The sequence below is a fragment of the Salvelinus namaycush genome, chromosome 1 (genome assembly GCF_016432855.1).
Source record: "Salvelinus namaycush isolate Seneca chromosome 1, SaNama_1.0, whole genome shotgun sequence".
Taxonomy (NCBI): Eukaryota; Metazoa; Chordata; class Actinopteri; order Salmoniformes; family Salmonidae; genus Salvelinus; species Salvelinus namaycush.
Genome location: NC_052307.1, coordinates 60,597,026 through 60,616,169, shown reverse-complemented (window position 1 = coordinate 60,616,169; position 19,144 = coordinate 60,597,026). Strand labels below are relative to the sequence as shown.

Sequence of the window (19,144 nt, the reverse complement as noted above, 5' to 3'; positions counted from 1 at the left end):
ATATTTAGATTTCTTTAACTTTTTTTGGTTACTACATGATTTCATATGTGTTATTTCATAGTTTTCATGTCTTCACTATTATTCTAGAATGTAGAAAATAGTAAAAAATAAAGAAAAACCCTTGAATGGGTAGGTGTGTCAACTTTTGACTGGTACTGTGAATGTGTATACATGTGTGTGTGTGTGTGTGTGTGTGTGTGTGTGTGTGTGTGTGTGTGTGTGTATATATACAGTCGTGGCCAAAAGTTTTGATAATGACACAAATATTAATTTTCACAAAGTCTGCTGCCTCAGTTTGTATGATGGCAATTTGCATATACTCCAGAATGTTATGAAGAGTGATCAGATGAATTGCAATTAATTGCAAAGTCCCTCTTTGCCATGCAAATTAACTGAATCCCCCAAAAACATTTCCACTGCATTTCTGCAGAAGGCTTCAGGGCGCACAAGATAGTCCTGGCGCTTGCTGGACTGTCTCCTAAAGTTGATTCAGCTACGGGATCGGGGCACCACCAGTACAAGGCTTGCTCGGGAATGGCAGCAGGCAGGTGTGAGTGCATTTGCACGCACAGTGGGGTGAAGACTTGGCCTGGTGTCGAGAAGGGCAGCAAAGAAGCCACTTCTCTCCAGGAAAAACATCAGGCACTGACTGATATTCTGCCAAAGGTACAGGGATTGGACTGCTGAGGACTGGGGTGAAGTCATTTTCTCTGATGAATCCCCTTTCCGATTGTTTGGGGCATCTGGAAAAAAGCTTGTCTGGAGAAGACACGGTGAGCGCTACCATCAGTCCTGTGTCATGCCAACAGTAAATCATCCTGAGACCATTCATGTGTGGGGTTGCTTCTCAGCCAAGGGAGTAGACTCACTCACAATTTTGCCTAAGAACACAGCCATGAATAAAGAATGGCACCAACACATCCTCCGAGAGCAACTTCTCCCAACCATCCAGGAACAGTTTGGTGACGAACAATGCCGTTTCCAGCATGATGGCGCACCATGCCATAAGGCAAAAGTGATAACGAAGTGGCTCGGGGAACCACACATCGATATTTTGGGTCCATGGCCAGGAAACTCCCCAGACCTTAATCCCATTGAGAACTTGTGGTCAATCCTCAAGATGCGGGTGGACAAACAAAACCCACAAATTCTGACAAACTCCAAGCATTGATTATGCAAGAATGGGCTGCCATCAGTCAGGACGTGGCCCAGAAGTTAATTGACAGCATGCCAGGGCGGATTGCAGAGGTCTTTAAAAAGAAGGGTCAACACTGCAAATATTGACTCTTTGCATCAACTTCATGTAAGTGTCAATAAAATCCTTTGACACATGAAATGCTTGTAATTATACTTCAGTATTCCATAGTAACTGTTTGAATGTTAATAATTACCCATAACAGTAACATCCATAGTAACATCTGACAAAAATATCTAAAAACACTGAATGGAAATTAATATTTGTGTCATTCTCAAAACTTTTGGCCACGACTGTGTGTGTGTGTGTGTGTGTATTCAGACCCCTTCCTTTGTTAAATGTTGTTACGTTACAGCCTTATTCTAAAATGTTTTAAATAATTTAATAATAATAACAATCTACACACAATACCCCATAATGACAAAGTGAAACTTTTTTTTGTCATTTTTGTACATTTATAAAAAATTAAAACATACCTTATGTACATACGTTTTCAGACCCTTTGCTATGAGCCTCGAAATTGAGCTCAGGTGCATCCTGTTTCCATTGATCGTCCTTGATGTTTCTACAACTTGATTGGAGTCCACCTGTGGTAAATTGAATTGTTTGCACATGATTTGGCAAGGCACACACCTGTCTATATAAGGTCCCGTAGTTGACAGTGCATGTCAGAGCAAATACCAAGCCATGAGGTTGAAGGAATTGTCCGTAGAGCTATGAGACAGGATTGTGTCGAGGCGCAGATCTGGGGAAGGATACCAAAAAAATTCTGCAGTGTTGAAGGTCCCCAAGAACACAGTGGCCTCCATCATTCTTAAATGGAACAAGTTTGGAACCACCAAGACTCTTCCCAGCCAAACTGGGCAATCGGGGGAGAAGAGCCTTGGTCAGGGAGGTGACCAAGAACCCGATGGTCACTCTGAAAGAGCTCCAGAGTTAATCTGTGGAGATGGGAGAACCTTACAGAAGGACAACCATCTATGCAGTACTCCACCAATGAGGCCTTTGTGGTAGAGTGGCCAGACTGAAGCCACTCTTCAGTAAAAGGCACATGACAGCCCGTTTGGAGTTTGCCAAAAGGCACCTAAAGACTCAGACAGTAAGAAACAAGATTCTCTGGTCTGATAAACCCAAGATTGAACTCTTTGGCCAAGACTCACACAGCCAAGACAACGCAGGAGTGGCTTTGGGACAAGTCTCTGAATGTCCTTGAGTGGCCCAGCCAGAGCCCGGACTTGAACCCAATCAAACATCTCTGGAGAGACCTGAAAATAGCTGTGCAGCGACGCTCCACATCCAACCTGACAGAGCTTGAGAGGATCTTCATAGAAAAATGGGAGAAACTCCCCAAATACAGGTGTACCAAGCTTCTAGCGTCATACCCAAGAAGACTCAAGACTATTCTCTGCCAAGGTGCTTCAACAAAGTTCTGAGTGACGCGTCAGAATACTTATGTAAATGTAATATTTTCATGTTTTTTTTATTTGCAAAAATGTCTAAACCTGTTTTTGGTTTGTCGTTATGGGGTATTGTGTGTAGATTTGATGAGGGAAAAAACGATTTAATCCAGTTTAGAATAAGGCTGTAACGTAACAAAATTTGGAAAAAGTCAAGGGGTCTAAATACTTTCCGAATGCACTATATGTCTTAAGAATGTTCTTGTGTGGTAGAGATGAAACATAAAGAAGAGGAGGATCTTTATTCAGTGCTGCTGACAGATGCATGCTACTGTAGGCAAGGTCCCACGTACGTTGTCCACTGCCCAGAGGAACGCCTGGCTAGAAGGAGGGAGGAAGGGAGGGGACTCTGGAAGGCAAAGAAGGGGCTTTGTCTCAATCGGCAGACTCACTCTTCACATTGTCTCTCTCGGAACCTGAAATAGTCCTTCTCACCCTCAGAGAAGTGTGCGTGTGTTGCCATCAGCCATTGACTTACTCGGTGTCTCTCTAGCCACTCTGAGGTCAAGTGGTTTTAATGCTTTTGTGTACATTTTCTTCCCGTGTATGTATTCACTACTATAACATATCTGTACAGTCCCTCATCGCCAAATGTATATACTGAATGTATTGTATGGGGACATAGAGGCATCAAGTTTCAACCTAAATAAAGTAGAGTTTGAGTCCAAACCCTCTGTCTGTTGGCTTTTTCTTGATGCTGCAACAAACATGTTACAAAAAAAATGATAATCCAAACGATGTTTGGTAAATAACTCCATACCGTTGTGATTACCAGTTACCATGGTAAAGGTCTATTCAATGGTAAGTGCCATAGAGCTACTCTCTGTTGGTTGAATCAAGGACGGGGTATTGCAAGAATAGTAAAAGAGGATAAAGTCACTGCCGTCAACCTAGTAATGAATGGTCATCTGCTCCACCACACAATCCCAACCCAGTTCTCACTGCACACCGGCCGGCCATGATATTATAGTGATATCTTCTAATCAAATGGCTACCCAGACTATTTTCATTGCCTCCCCCTCCCTCCCCCTCTTTTACACAGCTGCTACTCTCTGTATAGACACTTTAATAACTCTACCTACATGTACACTACCGTTCAAAAGATTGGGGTCACTTAGAAATGTACATTTTTTGTCCATTAAAGTACCATCAAATTGATCAGAAATACAGTGTAGACATGGTTAATGTTGTAATTTACTATTGCAGCTGGAAACGGCTGATTTTTAATGGAATATCTACGGAGGCCCATTATCAGCACCCATCACTGCTGTGTTCCAATGGCACGTTGTGTTAGCTAATCCAAGTTTATCATTTTAAAAGGCTAATTGATCATTAGAAATCGCCATTTTGCAATTATGTTAGCACAACTGAAAACTGTTGTGCTGATTAAAGAAACAATAAAACTGGCCTTCTTTAGACTTGTTGAGTGTCTGGAGCATCAGCATTTGTAGGTTCGATTACAGGCTCAAAATGGCCAGAAATAAAGAACTTTCTTCTGAAACTCGTCAGTCTATTCTTGTTCTCAGACATTAAGGCTATTCCATGCGAGAAATTGCCAAGAAACTGAAGATCTCGTACAACGCTGTGTACTACTCCCTTCACAGAACAGCGCAAACTGGCTCTAACCAGAACAGAAAGAGGAGTGGGAGGCCCCGGTGCACAACTGAGCAAGAGGACAAGTACATTGGAGTGTCTAGTTTGAGAAACAGACGCCTCACAAGTCCTCAACTGGCAGCTTCATTAAATAGTACCCGCAAAACATCAGTCTCAACGTCAACAGTGAAGAGGCGACTCCGGGGTGCTGGCCTTCTAGGCAGAGTTGCAAAGAAAAAGCCATATCTCTGTCCAGTGTCTGTGTTCTTTTGCCCATCTTAATCTTTTCTTTTTATTGGACAGTCTGAGATATGGCTTTTCTAAGTGACCCCAAACTTTTGAATGGTAGTGTACATATTACCTCGACTAACCGGTGCCCCCGCACATTGACTCTGTATCGGTACCCCACTGTATATAGTCCCACTATTGTTATTTTACTGCTTCTCTTTAATTATTTGTTACTTTTATTTATTATTCTAAACCCATACTTTTTTAAACTGCATTGTTGGTTAGGGGCTCGTAAGTAAGCATTTCACTGTAAGGTCTACATCTGTTGTATTCGGCGCATGTGACAATTCAATTTAAATCCAATTTATTTGATTTAATTACCTAAACCAAGATCTGTACAGAGGAAATGTATTAATTGCTGTATATGCCAGACACGGTCTGAGTCAGTCTCTAGCGTCTTTCTTCGAGAGCATACTTAATTCATGAATTAATAAACAACTACAGGAGAGCTCTGAGAGACAGAGAACAGCGGTTGAGATTAGAGAGAACACACCCTGGGCTTTGATGGTGATGGTGCTAGAGAATCCTTCATTTAAACACAAACGCACAGCGTGGCTTTAACAAGCAGACCAGACAGACTGGGGATTCGAACCACGTGGCTTTGACGCTCTACTGTTGGAGAACACAGGGCCATATATATCTGTCTGAATGCTCAGTGTTTCTGCTCCTGAAAGGGAAGCAGTGTTAGTTAGCATGCTCCTCTCCCCAGCTCTCCTCCTGTTGCCTTCTGTTAGTAGGTGAGGCTAGATCAATGTGTAAACATCCTTTCAGAGCCTCACAATGGAGCCAAGCTGGCCTATAAAGTCTGCAGTGTTTTCTATTACATACAGCTTGTATGAAGAGACAGAGGACAGAGAGATGGATGTTACCACCGACAACCAAAAGCAATAAGGAGAAGGCAGGGAATGTGTGATCCACCTCTTTCGTGAAAGTGTGGAGAAATATTTTCCACGTAAAGTTGACATAACTGCAATGAAATAGTTAGTTGATACTTGAACAGAAGTGTGTTCATATACTCCTGAGAATCCATCCAAGGTGATTTAGGGTATTGCTGTTTTGTTTAGATTAACGTCTAAATCTTATTCAGACACTCTTATCGTTCTCTACCATACAGCAGCTTCATGGTGGTCCTTCCAGCTGCTCTGGAGAGATGTATAATTTCTAACCTTTCTCCCCCTGCTGCGATATCACCCTCTCCCAGGGATTAGACACCCACCAAGGGTTAAAACACCTGAGGAAATGCATCAAAGCGTCTTTTGGTGGACAGAAGAGCACCCACAGGCCTGAAAGACATGGCTTGAAAGCAGCAATGAATGCATCCATTCCACAGACGGATAGAAAAAATGGCCCTTGTCCATCACCAACTAATTTCATATTCAGCCCAGTCATGCCTGACAGAAAGCAATCTCAGGTAAACAGACTTGATGCTAATAACACATGAACTGCATCATTTAAAAAGACAAAAACAAAACTCCCCTCCAATTCCCTTCTGACACGTGTGAGGAGGTGACCCGAAGTGAAACCTGTTATTATTCTGCAGTCTCTGGCAGTTAGATGAATTTAGCTTTTACTCTGCTTTAAATGGTCTATTATGGCTGCAGAGTTTTCCACTGTGTAGTCATAGAGTATAATTAAGTAGGACTGTCCTAATCCATCCCTGAATCTACAGGTCAATGTTGTGTTGGACAATGTGGATAGTTCTGTCTGCTGCAGAGCAAAGCCACTATACTCAGAGACTGGTGGCTGGGTGTTTCTATGTAATTTATTGTCCTCCTTTTTGAATTACAGCTTCTTCCAACCAACTATGTTGTCGTAACAGTGGTTTAGATGAAAGAGAGCTGGAGCAGAGTGGCGCAGAGCTTGGAGCTGCTGTACTCCTGAAATGTCATTTTCTTCTCAGGGTCATGTGAACCAGCAATGAACCTGGGTTGAGTCGCTGTGTTTGCAGTCTGCATATAGTCAGGCATTCACAGAGCAGCAGAATACATGAGAGAAGAGGGGCTATATTGACCTAAGACTCTGGGGGACAGAGGAATGACTGTTCTCCCCTATTTCCCTGCATTTATTCTGTCCCTCTGCAGTTTTAGTCAAACATTAGTGACTCTACTGATTAAGTGCAGTTTCCTACCCAGCCAAGACATTGCCTTCATCCACAAATAACACCCTATTTGCACCCTCATCCCCCCTAGGTCCCACACAAGCCTGTCTGCATGGACAGAAGGGGGAGAGAGGTCACTATACAGCCACAGGTACAAACTGAACAGATCTGTCTGGACAGCACCTTCTTCTACCTCCATTTTGATGTCAAGCAGCACAGGGGGCAGACGAGGAAGGCGTTTCATCTTCTTTGCATTGTCCTCCGAGTGGAGAAAAAAAAGAGAACGAATGTGTGTAACCTAAATGTAGTGCAATGACAGCAATATGTGAAGATGTGCAATGTGATTACATATCCCCATCTGAATCAGATAAATGCGTCTCCATGGCAACCTCCCTGGATGTTGTGACAGTATATTGTTGGAGGTTTGAGGATGTGATGCTAAGAGGATAGGTCTGACATGGCAACGACCAGCAGAATAAACAGTTTCTGTTTAATAATCACAATACCTCTACCATTACAGTAATGCTTTTAACGTGATCTATCAAACAAAGAACACCAATATATTGTCTAATAAGCCTACAGTAAATCAATTCCTATGGTGCATCATTATTTACTTAAATTAGCTTGAAAGGCAATCAAATGTTGTATTAACCAATTGAAGACTCGACATAATTTGAAGTAGTTTTGAAGAGTCCAGGGGGAGACCTCACTTTTGAAACTCTGTAGGAGATATTCAGAGGGAAATTGCCCGCAGGTGTGCATGGCATGTAAAATGGTAATTTGGACAGAAAGACACAAAGCACTGTTTGGGTGCTGCGCTCATGAAAGGGCCGTTCACTGATTGAGCAGCCACATGCACCAAGAAGCAGTTCTAAAACTAAGCAGGGCAATTACTGAAGATTGAGAATGGTAGGGTGAGGGGGCACACAATTTGTCCTCTTCTTCCACAGCACCCCAATGGGAGACAATGAGACAAAGCAGTTCACAAAATGGGTCTGGTTGTTTAAAGAGCAAGCCCATTTGAAATAAAGAGCAAGCCCATTTGCTCGTAGCGACCGTGTTCAGCTCAGACACAATAACATCTTTCTACAGTACAATGTTTGCATAATGTCAGCTGTAAAAATGTAATACATCTCATACATGTTGGATGAGCTTTTTATCAAACCACAAAATAGTCTAATACTAGTATTTACATTGTGTTTATTGATCTGGCAGCCCAACTGAAACAGTTCAAACATTAGCTAGCCATATTTGTCAAATATCTACTTTCTACTTATTTCTCTATTGAATGGAATTGCACAGGAACTATGATAACTGGTTATACATTGCCACCTAGTGTACAACTGTATGAATTACAATTAGACTCAAGGGGTAGTCTCAACACTGCTTTCTTCCAATCCATATTTTATAGCAGATCTGAGTCAATGTTAGTGTCTGAAACAAAACGAAGATTTCTGGTAGAACACAGCCCTCTTTGATTATGTATATATATTCACACAGCGATGAGATTAAAGCCTTCAGGGGCTAACACCAACCCTCCTTTAAATGAGTCAGTCAGATTCAGGGGTAGATAAGGTACATGTTTATCTTTATTACAAGTCAAAAACAAAAAGAAGAAATGTTTTGCCAGCCATTTAAAGGTTGTTCCATTTAGGCTGTGTATGAAAGGGTAGAGGAGTAGTAATGAGGTCTTCATGTCTGAAGCATTGTGTCCATATAAGTGTCCATATCACAGCCTAATGGCAGAATGACCAGAGCCATCAGCTTGGGTCTGTGTAGAGACGTTTCCCCCTGCACTCTCCTCTCTCAGGGCCCTGGCTTGGCTCAGAGTCCTGGCCCTCCAGCGAAGATGAGCTCCAGAGCTGACTGAATGTCCCCGTCTGTAGCCTGCAGCGCCCGTAGCATCAGCTCCTCATCTTGGATCCCCATGTCTCTCAGCTGCTGCAGCTGGGACTGCCAACGCCCCTATAAGACAGTAGAACAAAGCTAGCCTTAAAACTACTGGCAAACAGACCAAAACACACAGTCAGAGACGTTGAAGTTTAGGCCGTCATTACTCCAGCTAGAGAGAGACCAAATAGAAACGCAGCGAGTGCCATTGCTCCAGGCATTATGATTAACAGCACAGCTTCTATCCACAGTGTTGTCCTTTAAAGGTCGAGACCTGTGGATCTGGTCTGTCCTCGCGGCTCCTGTAGCACAGTGAGAGGAGAGGGAATGAGAGAGTAGAGGAGAGGGGGAAAGGAGAAGAGACTGACCTGCAGAGAGGACATGCCGGACATGCTGGAGGCCTGCAGAGCCTGCTGCAGTGCCTGGCTGAAAAGGTCATTGCTGACAGGAGTCCCTGCTGGCGTGGGAGGCACTCCAGATGAGGGGTCCTGCTGCAACACAGAACAAAGGGCACGCAGCTAGAAGCGAAAGTGTCTGTTCTGTGTCACTGGTAGAGGAGTGTGTTTGTGTGTGTTGAGGGAGGATTATGGGCCATTCTTTACCTGAGCCCCTGCAGTGGGAGTAACAGCACTGCTCTCAGGAGTACTGGCCAGGGCCAGGGCAGTGGCCAGCTCACTCTGTGTTATGGGTCGAGGGCCAGTAGCTCCACTATGGCCAAGGGACACAGGCCGCATTCCTGCTGGGCCCCCGGTTCGATTGGATGGGCCTGCCGGATTTCCCTAGTTACACACATAGCAATGGTGTTAGCTATACTCCATCTATATTTACATTTTAATCTCAATCCAGCTAGATTGACTCACCGATTGGAAATCTTCATCATCATCAGACATGCCCTCAAACATAAACCCTCCTGCAGACAAGACAAAGCAAATGTCATACATGTTCCAGTCTTTGTGATGGTGAGTGACAGACCGATGTGGCCATTACTTGGTCGTGTCCAGTAGGGACTAAATGTTTTGAAAAATAATGAAACAGATAGGTGCTACCTGAACCTTGTGCAATAAGATCAGAGATTTTTGTTTTCCGTTGCAAACCATTCGTTTACGGTCTGCCCTATTGAACACGACCCTGTAGTGTTCACCAGTGTGATACTCACCTGGCATGTCACTGTAGGAGCTGGAGGAGACGTTGCGGGAGGAGCCGGCGCTGGACTGAGCAGGCATGCTGCCAGCCACTGAGTGGAGGACCAGGATGATGGCATTGACCAAGGCTGGGTGAGAACTGATCAACCTGCAAGGCAAAACATTTAATACTTTTGTATTATCCCTAATGTCACAAATCCACAGCATAGTTACTCATTCACAACATGGTATGACAAAGTCATTCTACAGTATATGGAACAAAAACACTTACACATCCAGCATGTTCGGGTCTGTGAATTGCACAAATAGATCTTTGTCTTGGAGCACTCCTGCAAGATTCAGAAGAATAGCATTGTAAGACATAACCTCCTTGGTGACATGGTTAGGATGATGTCACGTCATAACGGGCAGGGCTAATCAGTACTTGCCTAGCGCTACCGGGTCAGATCTCAGCCCTGGTGTGGCCACAATGATCTGATCTAGAGACTCCTTACTGGTCAGCATCTTAAACACCTGGGGAAGCAAATTAAGTTATATACAGTGGGGTCCGAAATGATTGACACCCTTGATAAAGAAGAGCAATAATGACCGTATAAAGTAAATAATTAAAATACTGAGCTATATTGTATGCTAAATAAAAATTGTGAAATTCTATTGTTTTATACTAATACAATTGCCTAGATAAATATATTCTTATTTAACAAGTAACAATCATGAATAATGATGAGTGAGATTTACAGAGGATCAAAGATCTTACCCCCAAGACATGCTAACCTCCCGTGTTATTGGTAATGGTGAGAGGTTAGCATGTTTTGGAGGTAGGATCTTTGACCCTATGCAACTTTCTCACTCATAACTATTCACAATTCATTCAGGATTATCCGTAATCATGATATAATCCACATTAATGTAGAAGTGTTTAGAAACATATTCTATTCTTATGTACAATAAAAAAGTGACTCCATAATGACACAATACATTATTTACCATTCATTGCAATTGGGCACAAAATAATCTAAAACACAACCAAAACAAACTGCAAATGCATCCAGCACGTTTGTATAGTCACAAGCTTGATGCAGTCATTGCGAGCTAGGAATATGGGACCAAATACCACACCTTTGACTACTTTATTTATAATAATTTTTAGGGGTGTCAATAATTTTGAACACTACCTTTTGAGAAAAAAGTATTACTAATTCAACAAACTATCTTTCTCTGACCAATTGTATTAGTATAAAATAATATAACTGTCCCATTCTTTTGAGCATAACATATAGCTCAGTATTTGAATTATTTATACTGAACAAAAATAAAAACCCAACACTTTCAAAGATTTTACTGAGTTACAGTTCATATAAGGACATCAGTCAATGTAAATAAACTCATTAGGCTCTAATCTATGGATTTCATATGACTGGGAATACAGATATGTTTATGTCGGTCTCAGATACCTTAAAAAAGGTAGGGGCTTGGCTCAGAAAACCAGTCAGTATCTGGTGTGACCACCATTTGCCACATGCAGCGTAACACAGAGTTGATCAGGCTGTTGATTGTGGCCTGTGGAATGTTGTCTCACTCCTCTTCAATGATTGTGCGAAGCTGCTGGATATTGGCGGGAACTGGAACACACTGTCTTACACGTCGATCGAGAGTATCCCAAACATGCTCAATGGGTGACATGTCTGGTGAGTATGCAAGGTGAATATGCAGACCACGAAAGAACTGGGACATTTTCAGCTTCCAGGAATTGTGTACAGATCCTTGCGACATGGGGCAGTGCATTATCCTGCTGAAACATGAGGTGATGGCGGCTGAATGGCAGGACAATGGGCCTCAGGATCTCGTCACGGTATCTCTGTGCATTCAAATTGCAATCGATAAAATGCAATTGTGTTTGTTGTCCGTAGCGAATGCCTGCCTGCCCATACCATAACCCAACGCCACCATGGGGCACTCTGTTCACAACGTTGACATCAGCAAACTGCTCGCCCACATAATGCCATACACGTGGTATGCGGTTGTGAGGCCAGTTGGACATATTGCCAAATTTTCTAAAATGACATTGGAGGCGGCTTAGGGTAGAGAAATCAACATTAAATTATCTGGCAACAGTTCTGGTGGACATTCCTGCAGTCAGTATGCCAATTGCATGCCCCCTCAAAACTTGAGACATCTGTCAGATTGGGTTGTGTGACAAAACTTCACATTTTGGAGTGGCCATTTATTGTCCCCAGAACAAGGTGCACGTGTGTAATGATCATGCTGTTTAATCAGCTTCTTGACATGCCACACCTGTCAGGTGGATGGATTATCTTTGCAAAGGAGAAAAGCTCACTAACAGTGATGTAAACAAATTTGATCACAACATTTGAGGAATAAGCTTTTTGTGCGTATGGAACATTTCTGGGATCTTTTATTTCAGCTCATGAAACATGGGACCAACACTTTACATGTTGTGTTTATATTTTTGTTCAGTGTATTTTACAAATTCACCATTGCTCATCTTTATCAAGGTTGTCAACCGTTTTGGACCCCACTGTAACTGAAATAATAGGATTTCTGATAAATACATCTGTCTACATTTTCATTCTCAACACCATAACAATGTTATTACCGAGTCTCTGTAGGTGGAGTTGGAGTGGAGGGCTGCCTGCAGCACACGGAACTCCCTGGCTGCAGTCGTCCTGTTCACTGGCTCTACAGACAAAGGGAGAAAGACAGGAGAGATAAATTACTATGGTTCTTTATAGAAGTAACCTTATAAATGGAAATGTCTAGTGACATGGCGCTTCTAAGAGGGTTAGAGTTAGTCTGCCAAAACCCACCTGGATTGATTTCTGGTTCAGGCCAGGTCCTTTTGAGGATGTGCAGGGTGGATCCTGGCTGGATCCCACATGAGTCTAAAGTCAGGTCGTCCTTCAACTTGCGACCACAGTGTACCAGCTCTGACATATGAAATTAAAACAACTTTAGACACAAATCATAAATAAGGTACAGAAGTCGGCTAAGTTAGTTGACATGTGAGTTGTTCACTTATGCAATGCAAACCTATGAGTTCGGGGTCCGGTAGGGAATCAGGAAGCTGTGCTGCAACGAGCTGTTTCAGAGTAGAGACTCGGTAGCCGCCGGGAGACACGTCTCCAGGCATCGTCTCAGGGAAGTGGAAGGTGGATTTGGGCTGATCCAACAGCTTCAATGACAGGTGCCACTCCGACATCATGAGTTGTTTCTAGACAGGAACACGTTACGACAATCTACATTGGTAACATAGTGAAGTTAGCACCACATTCACGAATCTAAAACTAGCTAAAGTTAGGAAAAGTAATGTCTAATCTTCTGATATGCACAGCTAACGTTACCGTTAGCTATTAGCCATTAAGCTAGCAAGCTAGCTATCGCTTCTATAATGCCACTAACATTAGGCATGAACATTTTTAGCAAGTAAAGACCGTTTGGATGACGTTTTCAAAAAGAACGTTCGTATGGCAGTCACTAAAACCTATTAAATCCACGAATGGATTTACATGAAACTCATTGCAAAATTGTACTGCAGACTCACGATTTGCTTTGTTGACACGATCTGCTTCCGTGTTATTCACGTGGTCCACAATCACGCTGACCAAAGCGGAAGTAATGGAATATACATGATGGCAACAATGTATTTTTTATTTTATTGAACCTTTATTTAACTAGGCAAGTCAGTTAAGAACAAATTCTTATTTACAACGACGGCCTCCTGCGGGGACGTGCTTGGGATTTAAAATAAAAAATAAATACAATATCAATATAGGACAAAACACACATCACAACAAGAGAGACAACACAACACTACATAAAGAGAGACCTAAAGACAACAACATAGCAAGGCAGCAACACATGACAACACAGCATGGTAGAAACACAACATAACAACAACATGGTAGCAACCCAACATGGTAGGAGCACAAAACATCGTACACACATTATTGGGCACAGACAACCGCACAAAGGGCAAGAAGGTAGAGATAACAATACATCACACAAAGCAGCCACAACTGTCAACTGACCATGATTGAGTCTTTGAATGAAGAGATTGAGATAAAACCACCTAGTTTGAGTGTTTGTTGTTGCAGCTTGTTTGTTGCAGCGCGACCCAGGGATGTGTGTGCTTTGGGGACCTTTAACAGAATGTGACTGGCAGAACGGGTGTTGAAATGTGGAGGAAGAAGGCTACAGCAGATATCTCAGATATGGGGGAGTGAGGCCTAAGACGGTTATATAAATAAGCATCAACCAGTGTGTCTTGCGACAGGTATACAGAGATGACCAGTTTACAGAGGAGTATAGAGTGCAGTGATGTGTCCTATAAGGAGCATTGGTGGCAAATCTGATGGCGAATGTATCATTTATTTGCTATCACGGTCCTTTCTGAAGCAAAATGCAACAACTGCAATGTAGATGTAGCAAATCTACCTTACTTTACCTTTTCTACAGCAATTTCAAGACCCTCCACACCCCTTGTTGCACACTAGGTCAGTTATTGGGGAAAGCCCAATAACTGCAAAGCCTACTTTCCAAACTTTCCATTGCCATTATCAAATTATTTTAACACTCAAACTTCCAACATATTTTACATGATTATTACCAGCTGGAGTCATTTTGCCCCCAAGATGAAACAAAAAACGGAATGATTTTTAGGCTTTTATCAAAACATAATTTGAAATAAAAATGTTTCTTGTTGTTGTTAGGAAATAACAATTAAATGTGATATTGAAAACGAAAGTAACAATTTGTAAGGTGATGGACTCTAAGGTCTTGTCAGGAGGGTGCGAAGCATCGGGAGTCAGACAGGATTCAGATGCAAGATTGTGTTATTCATTTAAGTGCAGAAGGGTTCATTATTTGGATCCAGCATAATTTCTCACACAGCTGAGTTCAGCAGAGCCCATCAAATCAAAATCAAACCATATCAAATTTTATTGGTCACATACACATATTTAGCAGATGTTATTGCGGGTGTAGCGAAATGACATCCTTTGAAGTGATAGTGTCTAATGTGTTCTTTGAGTATCAGAACGTAATAACAAAAGAGGAGCTGTTGAGGAGAAAAGCAGGAAACCTTAATGTCTCAAAATACCCAGATGACTTTTCCTGCTGAATGCATTGGCTCAGGATATTATTTCCAACACAGCTATCCAGCCTTCATGTCTGGGACAAAGAGTGAATATTATAGCAGTGTAAAACCAGCTCTCGTTGTTTTAGTGACATTTATTGCAAACGTCCAGTTCAACAATGGCATCTAGTTCATACAACACTATTGCCTGTCCAGTTTGTTATTTTCATCAAAGCATATGACCCTTCATCAGACAAAAATGTGTAATCAAGGTATTACACATATTATTATTAGCCTTAGTATATTCAGAACGATATAGTTGTGTATGAAAGATTTGAGATGTACAAAATATTATAGAATATGAAAATTGACGAGCACCACAGGTGTTTAATATACTGTATGCTTGCCTTCAACTTAAAGGGTTAAATAAAGGTTAAATAATAAAACATTTAAATAAAGGGTTAACATTACCCAGTGGTGGGTGTCGGGGGCAAACACTTTTCTCGTACGCGTGACATCATACTGGACAAAGCACCGTATGGGAGTGGTTTCTTAGAATCGAATGAATCCTGCTGAATGTAAGGTTTTTCAATTCATGTAGCCGAACTATTACTTTCTCAAGTCAAAAGGGTTGAACTATTAGCGCTTATTTTGTATAAGAAAGCACTGCCGCTGGATGGTTGGTGATTCATAAGTTGCGTTCCCCTAACATGGTAAGTTTTCACATTATTTTTTATTTACATTAGTCAAAGAAAATTAAGTGAAACGTGGTGTAACCATGTAATAAAGCGTCGTTTCGATTTTCTGTTGATTTTGAGAATGAGCCACGAACATTTCGTTGTGCTTGCAGATGTAAGCAACAGCTGGAGTGAATGAAGCAGAAACGCCGCATGATTGGATATATGGCTACTACTGCATCTTATTCGAACAATAGACAATGGACTCGTTTAAGAAACTCATTAACAATTAATACACTGTTAAGTAACTTTGATTTAAGTCTCAGTAAGTTAATGTCACAATGGCGGTGTTGTATATCACATTTGACCAAAGCACTTACCTAGATCTCTTCTTAAATGAAACAGACAAATTCAGGTAGGTTTATCGCCATTTCGTTCTGCTTGCTTCCATTTAAGAAATGTTTTTCAACGTAATTGGTGGAATGAGTACACCTCTCATCACCCGCACACACAGTTCACTTTCATAGCAGCCACATACAAACAGCATCATTACTTTGCTCATTGTATAATTCCTTCTCGCATCTACACACTCTCCTCCTCTCATCTTTTCCCTTCGCTTGTGGACTTCAGTGCACAACACAACAGCTGTCTGTGACCAGGTAATAAAACATTTCCAAGCCAAACCATAACCGCTAACCGCTACACAGCCTACGTCGTTGTCACCATATTAGCTAACATCATAGTCAACGTAGCTACTAGTAAACCCGCTACAATCATGCAGTACATTGTACAGTCAGCAAGCAATTTAGCAGTTACACCAGCGTGCCCTGGTGGCAATAAATGAATAAAACCGAAAGCATACCTTGACTTGGAAGAGTTCCGGAGTTGGATAGCCATAGCTAGCTAGGTAACATAAATAGCATTCCTATGTTAGAGCCATGTGTTTGAGTAGGCTAAACTAGCTAGCTGCATTAGCTAGCTAAGTAAGTGAAAGTGAAGGTGAAAAAAGATAACGAAATATAGCTATCTCTCTCTGATGCTCTTTCTTAATTTTTGAAGAAATTAATTTGGTCAAAACTGTTCAACTATTGTCTTTATCGCTCTCTTTGAGTCAACTATTTTTTCACTGCAGTGCTAGCTAGCGGTAGCTTATGATTTCAGTACTATATTCATTTTCTGATCCTTTGATTGAGTGGACAACAGGTCAGTTCATGCTGCAAGAGCTCTGATAGGTTGAAGGACATCCTCCACAAGTTGTCATAATTACTGTGTACTGTAAGTCTATGGAAGGTGGTGAGAACCTTAAGCCTCCTAGGTTTTGTACTGAAGTCAATCTACCCAGAGTAGATGGAAATAGCTGTCCTACGGCTACACCATGGTGCTACGCCTGAGAGTGCTGTTGAGGCTATTGTAGACCTTCATTGCAAAACAGTGTGTTTTTCATCAGTTATTTGATAACTTGAATATATTTCGTGTAGTTGTATGTAAAAAGAATAACTTTTTAATGTTTCACTATTTTTATTTATCTGAAATTCACTGAGTAGGATGGACCTCCCCTTCCTCCTCTGAGGAGCACCCACTGCTCCAAACTTAATTATAGACTGTAAAGCTTGAAACTGGCGCCGGAAGAAATGGCATCAGTTTTACGGGCGCCCAACCAATTGTGCTATTATGTGTTTTTTTCCCGCGTAATTTGTAACTTATTTTGTACATAATGTTTCTGCAACCGTATCTTACGGCAAAAAAAGAGCTTCTGGATATCAGGACAGCGATCACTCACCTCGGATTAGACAAAGATTTTTTCTACAACAAAGACGACGCACAAGACATTCTCCAAACACACCACAGGACCGACATCCCCGTTATTTGCAAGAGGAAGCGATGCAGGTACAGAGGACAGAGAGCCGGATGCCTGGTCAGGACCCGGAGAAGGCGACTGGGAAAGCTGCCGTTACCGTAAATACTACTCACCAACGTGCAATCATTGGACAATAAATTAGACGAGGTACAATCACGAATATCCTACCAACGGGACATCAAAAACTATAATTTCATATGTTTCACGGAATCATGGCAGAATGACGACATGGATATTCAGCTAGCGGGATACACGCTGCACCGGCAAGATAGAACAGCACACTCCGGTAAGACGAGGGGGGCGGTCTGTGCATATTTGTAAACAACAGCTGGTGCACAAAATCTAAGGAAGTCTCTAGATTTTGCTCGCCTGAAGTAGAGTATATTGTGATAAATTGCAGGCCACACTACTTGCCTAGAGAGTTTACAGCTATACTTTTCGTGGCTGTTTATTTACCACCACAGACAGATGCTGACACTAAGACCGCACTCAGTCAGCTGTATAAGGAAATAAGCAAACAGAAAACCACTCACCCAGAGGCGGCGCTCGTAGTGGCCGGAGACTTTAATGCAGGGAAACTTAAATCAGTTCTACCAAATTTCTATCAACATGTTAAATGTGCAACCAGAGGGAAGAAAATTCTAGATCACCTGTACTCCACACACAGAGACGCGTACAAAGCTCTCCCTCGCCCTCCATTTGGTAAGTCCGACCACAGCTCTATCTTCCTGATTCCTGCTTACAAGCAAAAATTGAAGCAGGTAGCACCAGTGACTCGGTCTATAAAAAAGTGGTCAGATGAAGCAGATGCTAAACTACAGGACTGTTTTGCTATCACAGACTGTAACATGTTCTGGGATTCTTCCGGTGGCATTGAGGAGTACACCACATCAGTCACTGGCTTTATCAATAAGTGCATCGAGTGACTGTACGTACATATCCCAACCAGAAGTCATGGATTACAGGCAACATTCACACTGAGCTAAAGGGTAGAGCTGCCGCTTTCAAGGTGTGGGACTCTAACCCGGAAGCTTACAAGAAATCCTGCTATGCCTTGCGACGAACCATCAAACAGGCAAAGTGTCAATACAGGGCTAAGATTGAATCATACTACACCGGCTCCGACGCTCATCTTATGTGGCAGGGCTTGAAAACTATTACAGACTACAAAGGGAAGCACAGCTGCGAGCTGCCCAGTGACACGAGCCTACCAGACGAGCTAAATCACTTCTATGCTCGCTTCGAGACAAGCAACACTGAGGCATACATGAGAGCATCAGCTGTTCCGTACAACTGTGTGATCGCGCTCTCCGTAGCCGACGTGAGTAAAACCTTTAAACAGGTCAACATACACAAGGCTGCGGGGCCAGACGGATTACCAGGACGTGTGCTCCGGGCATGTGCTGACCAACTGGCAGGTGTCTTCACTGACATTTTCAACATGTCCCTGATTGAGTCTGTAATACCAACATGTTTCAAGCAGATCACCATAGTCCCTGTGCCCAAGAACACAAAGGCAACCTGCCTAAATGACTACAGACCCGTAGCACTCACGTCCGTAGACATGAAGTGCTTTGAAAGGTTGGTAATGGCTCACATCAACACCATTATCCCAGAAACCCTAGACCCACTCCAATTTGCATACCGCCCAAACAGATCCACAGATGATGCAATCTCTATTGCACTCCACACTGCACTTTCCCACCTGGACAAAAGGAACACTTATGTGAGAATGCTATTCATTGACTACAGCTCAGCGTTCAACACCATAGTACCCTCAAAGCTCATCACTAAGCTAAGGATCCTGGGACTAAACACCTCCCTCTGCAACTGGATCCTGGACTTCCTGAC

At 42.3% G+C, this 19,144-nt stretch overlaps 2 protein-coding genes across 6 annotated transcripts in view; one reads left to right on the top strand and one right to left on the bottom strand.

Moving 5' to 3' along the window:
* Nucleotides 1-8,198: 8,198 nt before the first annotated feature.
* Nucleotides 8,199-13,272, bottom strand: LOC120046520 (ubiquitin-like protein 7). Of its 4 annotated transcripts, none has more exons than XM_038991829.1 (11): nt 13,226-13,272; nt 12,715-12,895; nt 12,492-12,611; nt 12,281-12,363; nt 10,092-10,176; nt 9,935-9,992; nt 9,678-9,811; nt 9,382-9,431; nt 9,124-9,300; nt 8,890-9,012; nt 8,199-8,596 (listed from the first exon to the last, which is right to left on the bottom strand). In XM_038991829.1, the coding sequence occupies exons 2-11, from the start codon at nt 12,884-12,886 to the stop codon at nt 8,456-8,458; spliced, it is 1,143 nt and encodes a 380-aa protein (XP_038847757.1). In that variant the 5' UTR covers nt 12,887-12,895; nt 13,226-13,272; the 3' UTR covers nt 8,199-8,455. The 4 variants fall into 4 exon arrangements, with proteins under 4 accessions (XP_038847757.1, XP_038847783.1, XP_038847766.1 ...); XM_038991855.1 differs by having other exon boundaries at nt 8,890-9,009; XM_038991838.1 differs by having other exon boundaries at nt 12,715-12,920; nt 13,226-13,270.
* Nucleotides 13,273-15,295: 2,023 nt separating this feature from the next.
* Nucleotides 15,296-19,144, top strand: part of LOC120046551 (CD276 antigen-like) — a 79,641-nt gene continuing 75,792 nt past the window's right edge. For both annotated transcript variants that reach the window (XM_038991900.1, XM_038991892.1), the window contains exon 1: nt 15,296-15,471. The gene's annotated coding sequence lies outside the window, so the exon portion shown is untranslated. The remainder of the gene's footprint in view (nt 15,472-19,144) is intronic.

What these genes read in the sequence shown, in the direction of transcription:
- LOC120046520 (XM_038991829.1), bottom strand. Translation starts at nt 12,886, where the DNA reads ATGATGTCGGAGTGGCACCTGTCATTGAAGCTGTTGGATCAGCCCAAA. An exon ending in ATCTGACCCGGTAGCGCTAG is followed by an intron (nt 9,993 to 10,091) that starts GCAAGTACTGAT and finishes TGAATCTTGCAG; the next exon opens with GAGTGCTCCAAGACAAAGAT. An exon ending in ATGATGAAGATTTCCAATCG is followed by an intron (nt 9,301 to 9,381) that starts GTGAGTCAATCT and finishes GTGTGTAACTAG; the next exon opens with GGAAATCCGGCAGGCCCATC.